The sequence below is a fragment of the Mustela lutreola genome, chromosome 4, assembly GCF_030435805.1.
Source record: "Mustela lutreola isolate mMusLut2 chromosome 4, mMusLut2.pri, whole genome shotgun sequence".
NCBI lineage: Eukaryota > Metazoa > Chordata > Mammalia > Carnivora > Mustelidae > Mustela > Mustela lutreola.
The window spans coordinates 189,941,423-189,961,685 of NC_081293.1; the positions used below are offsets into that span (position 1 = coordinate 189,941,423).

The 20,263-nt window shown below is 39.2% G+C and overlaps 1 protein-coding gene across 5 annotated transcripts in view; it reads left to right on the forward strand.

Moving 5' to 3' along the window:
• The window catches only part of AGK (acylglycerol kinase), a 71,761-nt gene that overhangs the window by 25,186 nt on the left and 26,312 nt on the right, over nucleotides 1-20,263 (forward strand). For all 5 annotated transcript variants that reach the window (XM_059172053.1, XM_059172052.1, XM_059172057.1 and 2 more), the window contains exons 4-8: nucleotides 1,396-1,475; nucleotides 6,536-6,611; nucleotides 11,480-11,572; nucleotides 13,273-13,305; nucleotides 14,618-14,712. In XM_059172053.1, coding sequence (XP_059028036.1) covers nucleotides 1,396-1,475; nucleotides 6,536-6,611; nucleotides 11,480-11,572; nucleotides 13,273-13,305; nucleotides 14,618-14,712 — 377 coding nt within the window. The remainder of the gene's footprint in view (nucleotides 1-1,395; nucleotides 1,476-6,535; nucleotides 6,612-11,479; nucleotides 11,573-13,272; nucleotides 13,306-14,617; nucleotides 14,713-20,263) is intronic.

The window sequence follows — 20,263 nt, forward strand, 5'->3', positions numbered from 1 at the left end:
ACATGTTACAATGTTTGGAGATTTGGCAGCAAAATATTAAGGTCGAACTCAGTAAAAGTGAAGACAGGGTAGAAATTATAATGTACCAGAAACTTTGTACTAATGAAACAGTATTTCTTTCTGAAGCTTTCAGAAAAAGTGTATTTCTTTTCTAAAGGAAGAAATAGATCATGGAGAGAACGGCTCCCTGGCGGACTGTCAGGAGGGGTGGTAGTCGCTTACTAGAAGAGTCACTTCATAAAAGTCTTGATTAACTCATTCTCTTGGTTAACTCATTCTTTGCGCTTCCATACCTGAATTCTGCCTCCTTGGCCCAGACCTGCTCCCCACTGTCAAAGACTCGACATTCTGACTCTGGTGTTTTCCTCCTTATTTTTGTTGGTGGTCTTCTCCAGGGGGAATAGCAGTAGTTCCCTTAGTTCCTGTTTTGAGTCTGCACAGCTGGTTCTCTGTGCCTCTGAACTCTGCCTCCTTTAGCTGCTCTTCAGAGCCGACAGAGTAGAAGTTGGGGTTTGGGAGTTAGGTATAAGTTCTAGGCTTGTAACTTATAAACTGTGTGACTTTCACTTAATCTTTTTGAATCTTGGTTTCTCAACTATTAAAAGGAGAGCACTTAGTACCTTCTAAGTTTCTGAGCGCTCTGAATAATGTGTAGAACAGCAGCAAATACTGGGTGCCAAGTAAATATTTCTTTTCCTTGCCAGTTGATGCTATGGATTGTTATTATTATTACTATTATTGTTATTATTTATTTCCAGTTTTTATTTAAAGTCTTGTTAGTTAACGTATATGGAAAAATTGGTTTCAGGAGTAGAGTGTTGTGATTCCTCACTTACATGCAATACCCGGTGCTTATCACAAGTGCCTTCCTTCAGCCCCTAGCTGCTGCTGTTTAGTTAACAAGTTATACACATTGCAAAGAGGAGGCGACAAACAGACTATTAGGATTATTTTTTACATGTATGAAAATATGAAGATTAATTGGTATCACAGTTCTTTATGAATAAGCCTTAGGAATGAATTGAAGGAGAAAAAGATTATACTCTGAAGGCTATTGGCAGGTGGGTTAAACGTCCCTTCTAATGTACTGTGGCTTCCTGGTTTATCTGTTTGTAATAAACTTAGCCACATCTTAGCAAAGAAAAGTTACTTACCTCTAGTTGATGGAGCAAGAGTTTTTTTTATTACAAAATTTAGCTGATCGTCATTAAATAATGGTAGATTTGGTGGTGGTTCATGATATTTTTATCAGTATGAATCATGAAAGAACATTTTTTCCCCCCAGAGTAGGTGCCATGTCTCCTGGAAGTAAATTCCTTTGGAATGAATGAATATATATAATTGCTAACTGAATAAAAGAGTATTTGCTTAAAACTTTGCTTTTTTCCTTTTTAGGTGTTTGGCAATCAACTCATTCCTCCCAACGCACAAGTGAAGAAGGCGACTGTTTTTCTCAATCCTGCAGCTTGCCGAGGGTAGTTCAATGTGTGATTTGTCACATGCTCAGTTGTCCTGAGGGGGGAAACGTCACAGAATATTAGGAAGCTAGTTGGACTGTGTGGAGTCGGAAGAAGTAGGTTCCGTACTCGTCTAGCAATGAGATTAATTTGTGATGGAGAAATAGTGGTTAGTGAGCTAGAACTTTAAAGCTAATTGATGCTTGGCAAACTTGTCTAATTGAAGTTTAATAAAAATCCCAGAATTAGGGGTGCTTGGGTGGCTCAGGCAGTTGGGCGGCCAGCTCTTGGTTTCGGCTCAGGTTGTGATCCCAGGGTCCTGGGATTGAGTCCTGTTGCTCCCCTCTAAATAAATTAAAAAAAAAAATCCCAGAATTAATACTCTCAGGTAAGTCTTACCTGCTTGCAGATAGCTCCTGCTGTTGTGGTGTAAATGATTGGGCCTTCTCTGTTCCAGGATGTTCCATGATGGCCAAAACATTGTGGGCTTGTGAAGTCAGAAACATTCTTTCCAAAAGGAGTCAACCTTGAGCTAGGTCTTGGAGATCAGCAGAGGAAGAACATTCAATCTTCCTAAGAAAATAGCTCTTGGGGTGTGTGTGTGTGTGTGTGTGTGTGTGTGTGAATATGAATACCAGAGTAACTAGTTCTGTCCCTTGCTGTGTTGCAGGCCAGTCTGTGGCCTTGTCTAGCTGGCCTGGAAGAGTTGTGTGAGGAAATTGTGGGAATTCAGGTGTGAAGAACAGTTGGGACTTGGGTTGATAATCATGTATTCCTGTTCATTTATTTTAACAGAGGTCCCACCCTGGTGCAGGATTTGAAAGTGGGGGAGGCTGTGTGTGTGTGTAACTGGGCTAAGGGCCCATGGAAATTCTGTGTATTTCGTTCATTTTGGCTTTGAACTTAAAACTGCCCTAAAAAATAAAGTCTATAAATTTTAAAATACCACAGGCAAACAAAAATGTGTTTCAGTGTTTGTTGCGGTTCTCCTTCAGTTGGAAAGGTGAATAAAAAAGACCTTGAAGGCTTTTAGAAGAAATCATTTAAAACTTAAAAAGTATTTTTTAAAAATAGAATGAAAAGGTTGTCTGAGGTGGGGAGGGGAGTGATATCTTTTATTATCCCTAGCAACCAGAACCTTTCTTTTTGTCTTTTTTGAGGATTGGAAAATTAATAACCGTGTATTAGGTTGGATTCTTGGGTGCCTGGGTGGCTCAGCCTGTTTCGTATCTACTTTGAGCTCAGGTCATGATCTCAGGGTCCTGGGATCGAGCCCCATGTTGGGCTCCCTGCTCAGCGGGAGCCTGCCTTTCTCTCTACCTCTGTCGCTCCTCCTGCTTGTGCTCTCGTTCTCTTTTTCTCTCAGTCAAATCAAATCTTTAAAAAAAAATATGTACTACATTGGATTCTATAAGACCTTTGTCAAATGACATCAAGATATTAAGAACAACACAACAGAAAGACTAGTTGGGACCAGCTTATAACTGGTGATCTTGTGTAAGACGCAGGGATTCTGAAAGAAGTTTCTCCAATAATTTGAGAGAGTGAATGTGGCTTTACAGATAATAAGGAGAAATCATGTCTTTTTTTTTTTGATAGAGTGAGAGAATGAGCAGGGAGGGGGAGAGGGAGGGAAAGAGAGAAAATCCTAAGCAGGCACCACACCCAGGATGGAGCCTGGCACCAGGCTCGATCTCACAGTGACCTGAGCTGAAATCAAGAGTTGGAAGCTTAACCGACTGAGCCACCCAAGCACACCACACCTTACTTTAAATTCTTCAGTTTAAGATATTTACCTACAGATTGTCTGAACTGGCTCTGTGATTCTGCCTAATTGACTGGCTTTGTTAGAGCCACCTCTCCCCACCCGTAAACATCAATGTTAATGCCTATTGATCATTCTTGTTTAATAAGCAATACGAACAAATGAACAGGTTCTAACCCAACACAATCAAAATATCCAAGATAACTAAACAATGGTGGCCTGTGGCAGCAGCTACCAGAGAACTGTGGGCTCCAGGGTTTGAAGGACTGGCCTTAGATATTCTTCTGCTCTGTGATATTATAGGAACTACTTAATTTAAATCCTCAGTGTCCTCATCTGTAAAATGGGAAAAGTGATGGCTCCTACCTTAAAAAATTACCGTATGGAATAGGTGCCTTTGCGATTAAGTGAGATAATGCCTACAATGTGTTTACATTTCCATTTCATGGTGAGCACTGGAGGAAAGGAGTATAAGCTACTGTGATTATTACTGACATGTCAGCTAGGTTCAGAACATTCCCTACTTTGCTTCCCCACCCTTCCCGAAAGTGCTTGTGTGTCTCCCTCTGCCTACTTTAATGTTACTGTTCCAGGTCCTATTCCTTTAGAGACCTAGTTAGTTAGGAACCAGCTAATTCTGAAAAAGAAAAATGTATGGCCGTTTGTTTAAGCTGTACTCTGTTACCTTAAGTTCCTACTTACAAAGGATAATAACACTAAAAAACAATTTTTTAGAGCAGTTTTAAGTTCTGTTTATATTTTTACATGTAAATGTGTTGGCATTTTTAAAGGTGGATTACTGTTTAAAAGTACATTTTTATCTTTAAAGGTAAGGCCGGGGAAAGTCTTTAAAGTTACTGTCCCCTTTAGCAAGGTGAATCCCTCCATGCTTCCGGGTATGAGCCACTCTGAAGCTCTCTGGCATCTTTTTTTTTCCCTAAAGCTTTCACTATTTAATTGCACTATTTTTGTCATCTCGGCTCTACTCTGAAACATAATATATAATTCATCATGTAACTATTTCATTATGTAGTACTGGTTTAAAACTACATAGGCGCCTTAAGAAATAAGATAACTGTGTGTTTAGCATTAATAAATAATACATTAAGAAGTAATTATTTTTCTGTGTGTACGTGAACCTAGAAATTGCGGTACATATATAAAGCTTTTATTTAGCTCTGGTGCTATCTCACCTTTAATTATATAATAAATAATGCATTTCTTATTGGTAACACTTGCTTTTCAGTCTTTTATTTGGAACAGTAGAATTTTAGAGGTTTTCCATAGCGTGGGATCACATAAAGATGTGAGTAAAAGCCCAAATGTTCAAATCCTTATTTCTTTAACTTGGAGGAGCTTACAGATGTGTTGTAAATGATTAATATAGCCGATTGAGACTTGTCCAGAGTTTTGTTTCTCAGAACGGATCTACCTCCAACTGATCTTTTCTTATCAATCCAGTAATGGAAACAAGCCTGGAAGGAGAAACGTTTGTACTATCATTAGCTCAGCTCTTTCTTGTTGGGTTAAGCCCCACCTGTGGTGAGCTGGAAAGGGGGAATTTTCATTTAGCCTTTTCTGTTCATTCTAGTAAGAATTCAGGTCAGGAGAAAGGGCAGGGGTATTTGTGTAATTTCCTTACAACATGCTCAGGTAGGCCCTTGGTTTGAGGTACTTTTTTTGAACGGTCTGTGTGAAAATTTGTCCAGTAGTTTCTCCATTTCTATTTTAATTCCTAAGAAGAAATGTTGTGTGTGTTTCTGTCTGCCCTTTGGTGGTTGTTTCTTTTTAAAGAATGTTGAATTTGGTTTGTGCATTTACATGCTCCTCATTAGCTACCTTCATATGTCTTTCTGCTAAACTTGCATCACTGGTTTTAAAAATCTTTGAAAGAGGACTGAATAAATGTGGATGTGAAAGTTACATGTTCGCTGTGGTTTCAAATGTTCTACTTTTTTGTTTTGTTTTGTTTTCTGATGTGATAGTTGAAAATATTTGGGTGAAAAACAGGTCCACTGATTGGTATGTTCAACTTTGAGACCATGCCATTGGGGACTACTTGCTACTTTTGCATCCCCTGATTCCTGGGCCCTGTTTGCCCTGTTTCTGACTCCTGACCTGATTTGGACAAGAGTCACTGTCAGAACAATGTATACAATGCTTCTAACACACACACACACACACACACACTCTCTCTCTCTCTGTCTCTTCAAAGTGCTCTTTAACTGTTTGTCTTCTCACAAGACTTCACAATCCTGTCCTTTCCTTTCCTGCAGAATTTACATGTCTGCACTGGGGCAAGTTCATTTATTCATGCTTTAGTGCCTTAATTCATCAGACACTTATTAAGTATCTTCTCAGTGTGCGGACATAATTCTAGAGGCTGGGGGACTCAAGGATTATAAGATTTGGTGTCTGTTTTTGCAAGGCTTCCAGTCTCATCCCAAAGACTGTCCTGCAAATCATTGATTGTCATGCCATATGGAAATTCCTAACAAAGATATATACAGAGTGATGGGGCCACAGAGAGAAGGATGCAACTTTGCCTGTGAGCTTCAGACAAGCTGCTGATTTTCCTAACATTGCATTAGACACTTTGAAACCTTGCCTTTTGTAGCAGAAATTCTGCCTTCATGGAAAAGAATTTTGCTCCTTCTCCAGGGCTTTCATGACAGCTTTGAAACTCAAGAAATGGAGATACCTCTAGTATATGAAATCGTTAAAAATGTGTTTCTCCCTCAAAGGTTGTATCCACTGAGTTAGAATTAATCCGTATTCTGTGGGGTTCAATATATTCCCTTGGGCCACATGAAAAATGTTAAATACACCTTCCTCCCTCTACCACTGGAATATAAATAAGTTCTCTGAGGACTTATTACATGCTACTTTAGTTGCAGGTATTTCTGTCTGCTTTGTCTTGTTGTATCCCTAGCTCCCACCCCTGTGGCTAGCACGTAGTAGGTGCTCAATAAATACTTGCTGAATGACTCAAGCATTGTGTCCTGAGTGGGGCCATATGTACTGTCATGTTCTTCTCTAGAGGAACTAGACTGAACTGCAAGCATCCCAGATGGGTGAGAGAGAGCCAATTGTATTAGAAGGTAAACTCCTGGAGGCCCCAGAGTGGTAGCGTCTCCATTTCTCCCCGTAGAACCCAATGACCTGTTGTTCGCCTTCCTGTGCTTGCAGGAGTGAAGGAAACCCGTGTTTCTCAGGCTGTTTCTTGTTCAACTCTAGTCAAGGTGGTTAGGCTTTCTCTTCTTCCTCTTGAGAGCTGGTGTCAAAATTTTTGTGTTTTTTCCTTTGTCTACAGCAAAGCAAGGACTCTATTTGAAAAAAATGCTGCCCCGATTTTACACTTATCTGGCATGGATGTGACTGTTGTTAAGGTAAGAATACTCCACAGTGTTGATTTTATCTGAGCTACCACTCCTTATAACTTACTCTCTTCTCTTGACTTTATAGCAGAAATCACTTATAACGTAAGAAGCTGGGAACAGAGAAATCAACGTTGTGTCTTTGTTCTGATAGTTAATAAAAGCGGTTTTGTTTTTTGTTTTTTATTTTTTTTTTTCAAAGCATTGTCAGCTTTTCATTTTCAGAAGAAGATTAGATGGAGGCATGAACTTGATTCCTTTCATCTGAAAGCTGGAGTGCGGAATTATTGTCTCTTGGAAGATGAAAGTAGTTATGGCTGTAGGAATTCTTTTCCTGAAAATAAAAAAAAATTTCCACTTTGAGTAGTTAATTTAATTTCTTGGTAGCTCCACAGACAAGTAAACATTTTCTCTCTGGGGAGGAATTTTCAATGGTAAAGCTCTAGAATTTGCGATATTTAGCTAAGAGAAAAAGGGGACAAAAATAACTTAGAAGGAAATGGGCTAGATAGAAAACGCTCCAGACTCCACTTTGTTGACTTTTAAGTGATGGGTGTGTGCATTTGGTGAAAATCACTCTCGTCATGTTTCTAAGTCTGTGGTTTATTTTTAATATTACTCTTTCATGAAATCAGAGATGAAAAGGTAATTTAGTCCAGTTACCATGAAGCCTTGAACTCCTTTGTCCAACTGGTCTGTGATGTGGTCTTCCTGTTGTCTGTGTCCAGGGATGGGAGAAAGGGGAAGAGAACTAACACTGAAGTGAGTGCTTGTAGTACACGTTACGGACTCCACATGTGAGCGATCCCAAGATGGTTACATAAGAGATCTTCCTTGAATGTTCGTTCATGTGAACTCAGATTGAACCATCTGAACCTGGAGCTGTCTTTGAGGGGAAACTATTTTGTATATTAAATGTCCTTAATGGTTCTAGAAGTAGTCAGGTTCTGTTCTTGAATTAATTTTCATAAGGTAACATTTTCAAGGAATTTGTTGCTTCCATCTAGGTTTCAAATTAATTGGTATCAAGTTCATAATTTCCTCTTTTTAACTTGTAAGTTTCTGTTACATTTGTAGTATCTCGTTTTAATTCTTCATATTGTTTGTTTGTGCCCTCTCTTTTTCTCTCTATAGCCTCTATAGAGAGATATATACCTCCATGTACCTTTATAGAGAGGTATGTCAATTAATCCTTGCCAAGAATCATTTTTTGGCTTGTTCATTTTCTTATTTATGTTTGTTTCATGAATTTCTAGTCTGTTTTTTCTGTTTCCTTCATTCTACTTAATTTGGATTTTTTTCTGCTGTTCTGTTCTGACCTCTTAACTGGGATGCTTTTTTATTTTTCACCCTTTCCCTATTTATTGAAAGCTATAAATTTCCCTCTACTGCTTCAGCTACATCTTCTAAGTGTTGATGTATAATATTTTCATTATCATTCATTTAAAAATATTTTCTAAGTCCCATCATGATTTTTGACCTATGATTTATTTAGACCCGTTTTTAAATTTCCTGATACAAAGTTTTTCCAGTTATCTCTTTGTTAATGATTTCTTATTTAATTGCATTATGGTCAACAAATGTAGTCTCTACGATTCCTGCTTGTGAAACTTTCTTGAGTCTTGTTTTAATGGCCTAGCATGTGTTTTGTTTTCATTATTGGGTACCATGTTCTGCACATGTCCAGTAAGTCAGGTCTGTCCATTGTGTGGTTCTAGTCTTCTGTGTCCTTAGTGATCTTTTCTTCTGCTTTAACTATATTGAGAGGGAGTTTTTAGAAATCTCCCACTGTTATTGGGGATTTTTCTGTTTCTCTCTGTAGTTCATTTTTGCCTTTTATATTTTGAGATGATGTTAGTAGATGCTCTCAGGTTTTACATGGCTTTATTCTTCTCGAGTTTTGACCCTGTTCTAGACTGGTTCTCTTTAGCACCAGTATTACCTCGGCCACAGTCTATCCTACCTAGTGTTCTTAATGACTCTACTAGCTTACTTTGGCTGAGTTTTGCTTGGTGTAATATTTTTATCCCTTTACTCTCAGCCTTTTTAATATCTTTATATTTTAGATGCATTATTGGTGAGGCATGAAAACAGTGTATTTAAAAGATCCAGTCTTTTTTTGGTCTTTTTATTGGGTCCCTGAATCCATTAATATTTATTGTCATTATTGGCTGTATTGATTTCTATATGAGTTATCTACAGCTACATAACTGCCTTCACAGCTCCTTCTCTGCCTCAGATTCTGTTGATCTGCAGTCTGTTGAGAGCTGCCCTGGTGCTGGTCACACCTGGGCTCCTCAGTGGCACAGCTGAGGAGGGCTGGCCTGCCTCACACGTCTGTAGGTCGAGGCTGCTCATGGGGGTCCCCAGCAGGCATCTTCACTTGATGGCTGGGTTCTCCGAAGTAAATTACAGACATCATGTCATTTTACCCCTCAATGCTTCAGTGTGCACTCTAAAAAAAGAAAAGGCTACTTTTCTATGTAACTTCAGGATCATTATCATATCCAGCAGAAGTAACAGTTTTATAATGTCATGTTATGCTACCTATTGTCTTCATTCACTTTTCTTTATTCAATATCATAAGGCTACTATTTTTTAAATCCTTCCTTTGTTGCTGCATTTGGAATTTTCTTCTTCTTTATTTTTTATTTATTTATTTATTTATTTATTTGACAGAGAGAGGGATCACAGATAGGCAGAGAGGCAGGCAGAGAGAGAGAGGAGGAAGCAGACTCCCTGCCTAGCAGAGAACGCGATGCGGGGCTTGATCCAAGGACCTTGAGATCATGACCTGAGCCGAAGGCAGAGGCTTAACCCACTGAGCACCCAGATGACCTGCAATTTTCTTCTTACCACCAGAGCCTCAAATAGGTTATCCCTATAGTCTTTTAAATTATGGCCTATTAAATCTGTCAAAGTATTTTTGAATTTTGGTTCTTTCATTTGTGTAATTATATTTATTAAATTTTTTTTGCTAGTATTTATTGACTGCCTGCTGTGAGCTAAGTCCTGTTCTAGGTTATTGGGGATATAGTCTGAAGAAAATAAACTTTTCATATCTGTCCCCAAAGAGCTTCTCTTGAAAGTGGGAAAGGGAGAGATGCAGATAAAAGAAACAGATACAGAAACCTGGTTTGTCAGATGGCAATGAGGGCCGTGAAGAAAGGTCCAGCCGAGTAAGGGGACCAGGAGTAATGGGAGTTACTTTAGTTCAGAAGGTCAGGAGAGACGGGTTTGAGGAGATGGCTGTTCAGCAGAGACCTGAGGCAAATGAGTAAGTTGCAGATGTGGCGGAAAGGATCTGGGCTGAGGATGCTGCACGTTTAGGACTCTGAAGCGGGAGTGTACTTGGCACGTTTGAGGAATAGTCAGGAGGCCAGTGTCCGTTTTTAAAAATAGTGTCATTTACATATACACGTTTCACCTCTGTTGTTGATATAGCCCTGTATAGAGAAAGGCTTGGGGCCCCTGGGTGGCTCAGTCCATTAAGCATCCGATACTTGATTTCAGCTCAGCTCTTGCTCTCAGAGTTGTGGGTTCAAGCCTGGAGTTGGGTTCCACTGTGGAATCTACTTGCAATTTGATGTCACCGCCCTGAGCTTCTCACTTGCAGCACAGACCTTCAGTTGGTAACTAATCTACTTGTATTCTAGCACATTATTTCCACGTTTCTCCATTTTGTCCCCATGGGTGTCATCAAATAGTTTACCAGGTGCCTTGCTGAAGAGCAGATAGAATATCCATCTGGTTTCCTGTATCTCCTGATCTAGTAATGTCAAAGAAGTTGAGGATAGTCTGAAATGCCTCTTTCTTAGCAAACCCGTACCAAACCCATCGCTTATTTCGGGTACTCACAAACCATCCTTTTAATCTGATTGACATATATTCTTAAAAAAATTTGCTATTTGCAAATGTGTAACTATAAAGCCAGCCTTTTCACTTTTAAAATAAAAGTGAGATAATTCCTTGTAAAATTCATGGTGTATGTTTAGGGACTTCCTTTTTACTCTGCGTTAACTGTGCTCAGGTGCTTTAGCCCATCTGTAATTCAGATCTTCAGTTTTTGTCTATTAGTGTGTCTTGTACAGTGTCAGTAGGAGAGGATGTTTCCTATGTTAGTGTTAGCTGCATTACGCATTCTAGAATCTACTGTTTGGTTATAGGGGCAGCAGCTTAGAGTCACTGAAGGTTGTATATGTATCTGAGAGGAAATAACTCTTAATAAAAATAGTGAGGTTTAGGTAATAATCATAGCAAAACCCAACCTTCCGTTGAAGTACAGTACCGGTCCTGAACGGTTTCCTTGCTAGTTGCTTCATACACTGCTTTACAACAGTACTATGGGGAAGCTGTTACTACCCCAACCCCAACACACATAATTTCAGTGGTGAGGCAGTTAAGGTCCTGAGAGTTTAAGGCCACTCAACTGAAAAGTAGCAGAGTTGGGGTTTAGTCTGGGTCTCTTGGGCTCCCAAATCTGTGCTCGTTTCATTACATCTGTGTCTCTCTCTTTGCATATACACTTGACTTCCTGCTTTCAGATGAAAGGTGCCGGGTAAATGGTGTAATAGAATCTGCACTGGCCTGAAAATGAGTCCTTTGACTAGTTAGCTGTATAAGTGGACACAGATCACTGGGTTTGGGTTTTATTTTTAAAGAAAGGTTAAAGATGGTTTCTCAGGTCCTTTCCAGTTCTAAACAGTACAGAACTGTGTACATGATTGCTTTGATAGCTACTGAGTTTTTGTGTCTATCAATTATGTAGAATTTGAGGAAAGACTGTGTCAGACTCTAAAGAAAATGCCCCCATATTTTTTAATCTTTGATTTTATGGCCCTAGGCTGGCAAATTTACTAAAGACTTCTTTTGTATTTCAGACCGATTATGAGGGCCAAGCCAAGAAACTCCTGGAACTGATGGAAAACACAGATGTGATCATTGTTGCGGGAGGAGATGGGACATTGCAGGAGGTATGGCTGTTTTTCTATTCGAAATCATTTTGAAGGTGAGGAAAATGGAAATTAGATCTTAGAGCACTGGCATAAAGTGCTTATAATTTAAGGAAATTCTTTGTAATTTATTTTTTTGGGATTCTTATTCTCTGAAACAGGTGTAGCGTTACATTTCTGTCATGCACTTTAATTCTCTTGTTTTGTATAAACCTTATACCCAACATATAGGAGGGTTTTTGTTGTATCAAATTTAAGTTGGATAAAATTGAATAAATAAGGAAAAGAAATGGTAATGGGTATGATAAGCTTTTTATATTTTGGGGACTGATGGAGTAGCCCTGTATGTTAGGGAGTTAGGGAATCAGTTTTAATCACGAGGGATGGTTCTTATAAAATAAACTTAGATCCTTCTTTTGAAAAAATGCTTCTATTCTCACATCATTTCCATTGCGTGAAATGTTCTCTCTTAATAGTATGGTTAGAGGCAGGGATCTACAAGTTCAGATGTGTGTATCTGCCTTTGTTTTAAAATTTCACGTCCTTAATGCTTATTCTGGTCCAATGAGGACAATAAGTGCATTGCCTTAGTTGTGCTCTTTCGAGGGCTGCTAATTGGAAACCCCTGGAAAGCCCTGTGCGCGTGCCCCTCCCACTGCTCCGTCCTCCCCTCCTGTGGGCCGTCGCTCACAGCTGGGCCTCATTTCTGATGGCCTTCTGCCTCCATCTAATGGTTTCCTCCGTGTCGAGGGATCCGGAGCTAACAGCAGACAGAGCAGTGTCCTATGTTTGACTTAGTAATTATGTGAGCCTTAGTAAGCTGCTTTTAGAAAGGCTGTGCTAATGATCCCGTAATTGTTTATATGGCTTTTTAATGAAGTGTGAAGAATACTGATAGCATGCCAACACAGAACGAGGTAGACCTCATGGCGGCCCCATTTGATGCAGAAATTCACGGAGGCAGGAGGTGAAGGGAGAAGATTGGCGTCCGTCCTTACTTCACAAAATGTTTTAAGAAATAGACCAAATTATATATTTGGTATAGTTATGTATTTGTTATGATCTCAGTCATATACAAATACGTGCTGAATGAAAAAAGGATTGGAGGGAAATATGCCAAAACATAAGCAACTGATTCATGGTGGTTATCCGGCATGTGGGATGATGAGAAAGCATTTCCTTCTTCGGGTATTTTTTCACCACTAATGCAAGGCATGGATATTATATTTTAAAAATAAAAAACCATCATTTACAAGTTGAAATTAAAAATATCTTTTAAAAGAGGGCTGTTGTTCCCCTTGTCTTCATATTCCTGGATGAGAAATCTTCATAGAGCACAGACTTTTCTCTGTGTGTAGCAAAGTGTGACTTTTGTTCCTGTGTGTGTGTAGTGCGACCCAGGCCGCTCTGTATGATCGCTGTGTATCTCACATTTGTATCCAGTGTAGAGAACGCAGAACAATCTTGCTAATATAATGTGGAGGTTTTGTAATTATTTCATCTTAGCCTTTATTGGACTATTGATCTTAGGTCAAGAATCCAATCTAATTTTGCTCTGATCCCTCTGTAGAACACTGTATGTTTTAAGAACCAGTACATCTTTTGACACAGTTTCTAAGAAGAGAACAGACACAAGATTGTGATCCATGAAAATTGAATCCAATTTTTGTTTGATAAGGGAACTACACGTTGTTTATAATAATTTTTTTTAATGTTTGTAGGTTATTACTGGCGTTCTTCGAAGAGCAGATGAGGTGAGCTTTCAAGAAAGAGTGACTGCATTTTAGCTTTTACATCTCCGTGCTTTTTATAGCCTTTTTCCTTTTCTTGTCATTTCATATTTTAAGGTGGGCACAAATTGTGCTTCTTTGGGTTTTAGCAAATAAAGTACAGCTGCATTTGTCCTAGAACACTTTGGTCAATCCGTAGCGGACTCCTCTGTTTCAGTATTCCAGAGCACTTGAGAGCTTTTACCAGAAAAGCTGTTGTTTGAAATATAAATTTTTCCCATGGAATGTTCTCTTCACAGAATTCCTTCATAAATAAATGATGGTATATTTATGTACTGGAAGCCATGTAGCAGTAAGAATGAATGAATTAGACCTATAAATATCTATAAATATTTACAGATTTATAGATATATATATATAGATAGATAGATATATCTATATAAATATCTATAAAATGATTAAGTCTAAAAAATAATACAAAAGGCAGGTTGCCAAAGTACATTACCGCATTTCTGTAGAGTCTTGCAGTTCAGAAAGCAGCACTGCATACTATTAATGGATGTGTAAATACATCGTCAAAGAACAATAACGGGGCCGGAAAGGCATCACAGCATTGGCAAGATCGTGGCTTCGGCCGAGGAAGGGAGGGGGAGGGCGGAAGGGCTGCTACTTGAACTTGCTTGTTCTCTTTGCCTTCTTTACACTTCAGATAGTTTATAAAGCTCTGTCATTAGTTACTGTACAAATGTTAGGTATTTCTAGTTGAATTTTATCTTCAACTTTTTTGAATAGTGTGACAACATAATACGTCTCTGTCACAATAGCACGTTTATCTAAATCCTTTTTAAAAAATTTTTTTTTTAAGATTTTATTTATTTGTTTGACAGAGAGAGACACAGCGAGAGAGGGAACACAAGCAGGGGGAGAGGGAGACGGAGAATCTGTCTTCCTATGGAGCAGGGAGCTGAATACTGGGCTTGATCCCAGAACCCTGGGACCATGACCTGAGCAGAAGGCAGATGCTTAACGACTGAGCCACCCAGGGGCCCCTATCTAAAAGCTTTAAGACCCTCCTTTTTGTAACTAAATTTCTTTCAACCAGTTGCTGTTAAAGAGTACCCAAATACTTCTTCCAAATTCAGAGAGTCCTATTGTTTTTCGGGCCTGCCTTATTCTGACCTCAGTATTACCTGATTGCTGGGGTCTAGGGACCGGAGAGACCGGGTGGCACACTGAGGGTCAGTTACTTTGTCATGACGGACACATCTGTGTCTCTCTGTTCAGTCTGATTCTCTGACCGTAACCATAAAAACTTTCCTCTTCTTTTTTCCCTTAGGCTTCCTTCAGTAAAATTCCCATTGGATTTATCCCATTGGGACAGACCAGTAGTTTGAGTCCTACCCTCTTTGCTGAAAGCGGAAACAGAGTCCAGTAGGTTGTCAATGTGGGGTAGTAGCGTTTGTGAGTGAGTGAGCCTGGGAACCGACAGCTCATGTGTGGATGATATGAAATTTTTGTTTATTTTTCGTTTGGATAGCATGGAACCACAGATCATTAAGAGGAGGATCTAGATCAAAGTACAACCTTTCAGTTCATTGGGAGTTTCCCTATAGGGTTCTGGGACCCCGGTGTTCTAATACCAAGTGCCCAGGTCAGGTATAGAGATGAATACTGATGTTGTTCTGTCAGTTCTGAAGATAGCATCCCCAATCCAAACTGTCTTTGTGCCTTTATTTTGGAAGATTCTCTAGTGAAGTCAGATTTGCACTGATTATTTGTTTTCTTTAAAAATATATGATGACAAATAGCAAGTCCCTTGTGAAAACAGAACGGGTAGCCTTGGCTTCATTATCTTGATAACATAAGTAGCTAGAACAGGGAAATAATAGTTAATAGTCCCATCCTTCAGGGAATGCCTAAAGTGGAAGGCAGTATGGATAAAGCAGCCGGGAAAGCACTGTAGCCCTGGCATCTAAATCAAATTGCGGAGTCTGACTGTCTTCGGGAGTCACGCAGATTGTTGTTATCATTCTTTCTCGAGAAAGTGTTATGTAAACAAAGCTGTAGTCTTTTAGGAAGATAGGAATCTTGAGTTTGAGTCCTGGCTTTGACAGCGGTAAGTAAGTAGTATAATCGTTCTAGTATTCTAGTATAATCGTTCGCAGGCTCTCATTGTCAGTCGTCTCATCGTTCATGCAAGCTTTGTGACGCACTTGGGGGAGGCCAACAAAGAAATACTTGTTGGAGGTATTAATTAAAATCTTCGTACAACATTTTCGGTTATATAACCTTCTAACATCATGATAGTGGTAATAGGTGATTTTCTGTTGGGCTTTTTTTTTTTTCCTGCTTTGGGATATTGATTAGGTTGGTTTTTGTGGATTTACTTTTGCTGTTAGAATTTTAGGAGTCATTTTATATCTTTTAACAATTCTCTCTCTATATATCATAAAAGTCTTGGTCCATATGTCAGACACAAGGCCTAACCATAGGCCTACCCATATCAGTCTTTGTCAAAACGGCTCCTGCTTCAAGCCTTCATCTTTTGGGGCTGTCCGCTCTTCACCAGGCATCCTGAAGCCTCATGTGGCATTTCGGTTTGCCAGGCTTTTTATTCTTAGTTTAGAATTTCTGAGGGGCGATGGGTATAACAAATAATGAATTATTCAAACATTTTTGCTTTTGTGAGATAAATTCTATCTGGTTTGGGTCTTGGTTACCTTAGAGAGTTAGTCTTTGGCTTTATGTCAATGTAGATGATTTGAACTGCTTCCCCAATGTTCCCAATATGTCAGTGATCCAGAGGGAGACCATGTTCCTTAGAGAACGCCTTGCCTAATCCCAAAGCCAGGTAGGCGCAGAGTGGCTGCCCACAAGGTCTTAATTTCTGGAAGGTCTTTTGTTTTGGGGGGAGCTGATTTTCCCTGGGTTAAGCTAATGTTGTTGCTGCTTCTATTTAAAATTTAAAGATTTATAAAACTTAATTTATAAGCATGCCCCGGGGCTCTGAGGTAATTAAGTAAATCTGCCCTGGGTTCAGAATTTTGTAGACCTCTCAACATGGCAGATGCCTAAGGCCATTTGAAAGTACAAGGCTTTGCTTTTTGCACTGCTGTCAAGATTTGTTGTACCATAATTACTACAGGAGAAAAAGGAATCTTGCATTTGGAATGTTGTGGGTAAATAATTCTAAAAAATAGCTGGTTGGTGCTACAGTGCTGCTTTAGCTAGAACTTTCAATTACTGCTGGGGCATGATAAATCTGTAGTTGTATTGTAGCTGTGTGCTGCCGTATAATTTTGGGAAAAAAATGAATATTAAAAGGCTTTTTCAGTTGCAGCGTTTTGTTGTTGTTGTTGTTTTTAAGGTCAGTTTCTCAAAAGTGCTTCCTAAGCCCTCATGGTACTCAGTACCACTCAGAGTCAGTGCAGAGCTCTTGGATCCTTTCTAATAGCTTCCTTCAGAATTAATGTATTCCTATCAGATTAATCTCAACTTGGGATCATGCCTCTTGCTTTCTCCTAGATTGAATCTCATTTTCTAAACTGCTGCTTACTTCCCAGATAGCATCTGTATTGGAGGGAAAAAATGGGGTAAGGATGTGTTGATAGAGAAATATTGGAAAGTAAAATAGGCTGTTTCTTAACCTTGGTTTTGCTTACTACGGAGCCCGGAATGCAATCTAAGTGTTTGAGTTGACGTGTATATTTGTCTTAAATTGTCTTAAATTGTACCCAACGTTGTCAGAAGTGCTGATTCCAGTGGTTGCAATTCCTGACTTAGATGTTTTCATGTTAAGCCTGGTCACGCCCGAGGGGGAGGCCTGTTCGCTGTGGGGTTGCCCTTTGGTACGGCCGCAACTGCCTTGCCAGGTGAGAGAGTACACCCTTGGAGCGAGACCTGCCGCTGAATTTCGTGCCACAGGCTTTCTCTGTCGTCTTGAGAATTGTACTGAATCACTCCGAGCCCTGGTTTCTTTCCCTGCCTTTATCAAATGCCCTAAAACAGTACTTACTTCAGAAGATTGTTAAGTTAAAATAAGGACTTGTTAGGTAAACAGGTAATTATGCTTGGTAACTTACTGGATACGTTGAAGACCTTATGCCTATTTATTGATAATTTAGTATGGAAAACAGTAGATAACAAATAGGGTGGCTGTACAGTTACTGAGACCAATTCTATAATTAAAACGGTATAAGCCAATCGAAGAGAACACTCTATTCTCTTGCTGTTTCACCTAAGGCAAAACACTTTTAAAGGAAAAGACATTTTATAGATATTCCAGTTAGTAACTATGGAAAGGTGACTTTTTCTGCCAAATTGACATTATTAACCAGAACTGTACAGAGCAGAATAGATTAGGAGAAGCCATCTTAAACGAGAAACTATACTTTTTTGAATGGAGAGTACAGTAATTTCTAAGTGACTCCTTTCATTTTTTTAATTTTCTTTTTTAAAGATTTTATCCATTTATTTGACAGAACACAAGCAGGGGGAGCAGTAGGCAGAGGGAGAGGGAAAAGTAGGCTCCCTGGCAAAGTAGGGAGCCTGATGCAGGGCTCTATCCTAGGACCTGGGGCCATGATCTGTGCCGAAGGCAGATGCTTAACCGACTCAGCCACCCAGGCTTTCCTAAGTGACTCCTTTCTTATAGTTGTATTTAAGTGCTAGACACAATAAATATTTTACTTTCTTAGTAATTACTATATTTTCTAAAATACAACAATAAAGACACTCTAGTACAAACAGTGCTTTACAAAAACATGAAATACTTAGGGATAAATCTAACAAAATATGTGTACGATTTATATGCTGAAACTATAGAACTTTGAAGAGAGAAATCTAGAGAACAGTGAAATGGAGAGATATTTGTGTTCATGGGTTTCAAGACTCAATATTTAGATGTCTCTTATCTCCAAATTGATTTCTAAATTCAACACAATCTCAATAAGAATTTCAGAAGACTTTTTATAGATACGGACATGTAGATTCTAAAATTTATATGGAAAAATTAAGGAACTAGACTACCCAGAATAACTTCAGAAAAGAATAACAAAGTTCGAGGGCTTACCCTGATTCCAAGACTTATTTTCTAAAGCTACAGTAATCAAGACAGTATGGTATTAACAAAAGAAGAAATGAATAGATCAATAGAAGAAAATGTCCAGAATTAAGCTCACACATATCTGGACACTTGATTTTTTTTTTTTTTTTTTTTTTTTTTTTTTTTTTTGACATAGGTGCCGGGGCAATTCAGTGGAGAAAGGGCAGTTTTTTCAACAATTGGTGCTGCAGTAGTTAGCTAAGCACATGCAAGAAAATGAACCATATGTGTAAAAATTAACATGAAATCGGTCATAGACTTAGATGTAAAACCTGAAACTTTAGAGGAAAATCTTTGTGACTTTGAGTTAGGTGATTTTTTGTCATTTTGTTTTTGTTTTTTTTTTTAAGATTTTATTCATTTTCTTGACAGAGAGTGAGAGAGCAAACACAGCAAGCAGAGCACCAGAGTGGGAGGGAGAAGCAGGCTTCCCACTGAGCAGGGAGCCTAATGCAGGGCTCCATTCCAGGACTTTGGGATCATGACCTAAGCTGAAGGCAGACACTTAACTGACTGAGCCACCCAGATGCCCCAAGGCAATGATTTCTTAGGATACAAAAAGCAGAAACCATAAAAACAACAAAGAATAATTTTGGCTTTAGCAAAATTTAAAATGTTTGTTCTTTGAAAAAAGTGTGTGTTTGTGTGTTTTAAGATTTAAATTTGAGAGAACATGTGCATGAGAGACAACACAAGCAGAGTGGAGGGGGAGGGGAGAGGAGAAGCAGGCTCCCTGCTGAGCAGAGATTCCCAGTGACAGGGGGCTCAATCCCAGGACCTTGGGATCATGACCTGAGCCGAAGGCAGACACTTAACCAACTGACCCACCGAGGTGCCCCTGAAAACCATTGTTAAGGAAATGAAAAGACAAGCTGCAGACTGGGAAAAAAATATTTGTAAGGCACATATCTGGTAAAGGACCAGTATCCAGAGTATACAAATAACTCCTTCAACTCAATAATAAGAAAATAAACAGCCAATAAAAGGGCAAAATATTTCAATGACCCTTCACCAAAGGCATAGATGGCATATAAGCCTATGAAAAAATGTTCATCATTAGTCATTGGGGAAGTGCAAATCAAATCCACTATTAGCTGTGTATGTTAGAATGGCTTAAACAAACCAGATGGAAACCTTAGGTCAAGTGCTGACAAATACACAAAGCGATTAAATCTCTCATATTCCTGGTAGAAATGCAAAATGGTACAGCCACTATGGAAAGGAGTTTGGCAGTTTCTTTTAAAATTAAACATTTGAAGGGCGCCTGGATGGCTCAGTGGGTTAAAGCTTCCGCCTTCAGCTCAGGTCATGGTCTCAGGGTCCTGGGATCAAGCCCCACATCGGGCTCTCTGCTCAGCGGGGAGCCGGCTTACTCCTCTCTCTCTGCCTACTTGTGATTACTTGTCTGTCAAATAAATAAATAAAATCTTTAAAAAAAAAAATAAAATTAAACATATGAGCAGCAATCACACTGCTAGGTATTTACCCAAAAGAAATGAAGTCCTATGTCCATACGAAAACCTATACATGAATGTTTGTAGTCACTTCCTTTGTAACTGCCAAAAACTGGGAATGGTGCCAGCATCCATCAGCTGGTGAGTGGATAAGCTGTGGTAAGTCCATAGAATGGAATACGAATATGCAATAAAAAGAAACAGTCTTTAAATCCATTCGGCAGCATGAATGAATCTCATACTCATGCTAGCAGTTCTGAAAAGCTAAACTGCAAAGCCTTCATATGTTTGGTTTCAATTTATGTGACATTCTGGAAAACAGGAAACAGTAGTTGGCCAGGAGCTGGTGGTGGGGCACGTGGGTTGGCCACAAGGGGCCTTGAAGGGACTTTCCGAGATGTCATAAATGTTCTATGTCTTAGTG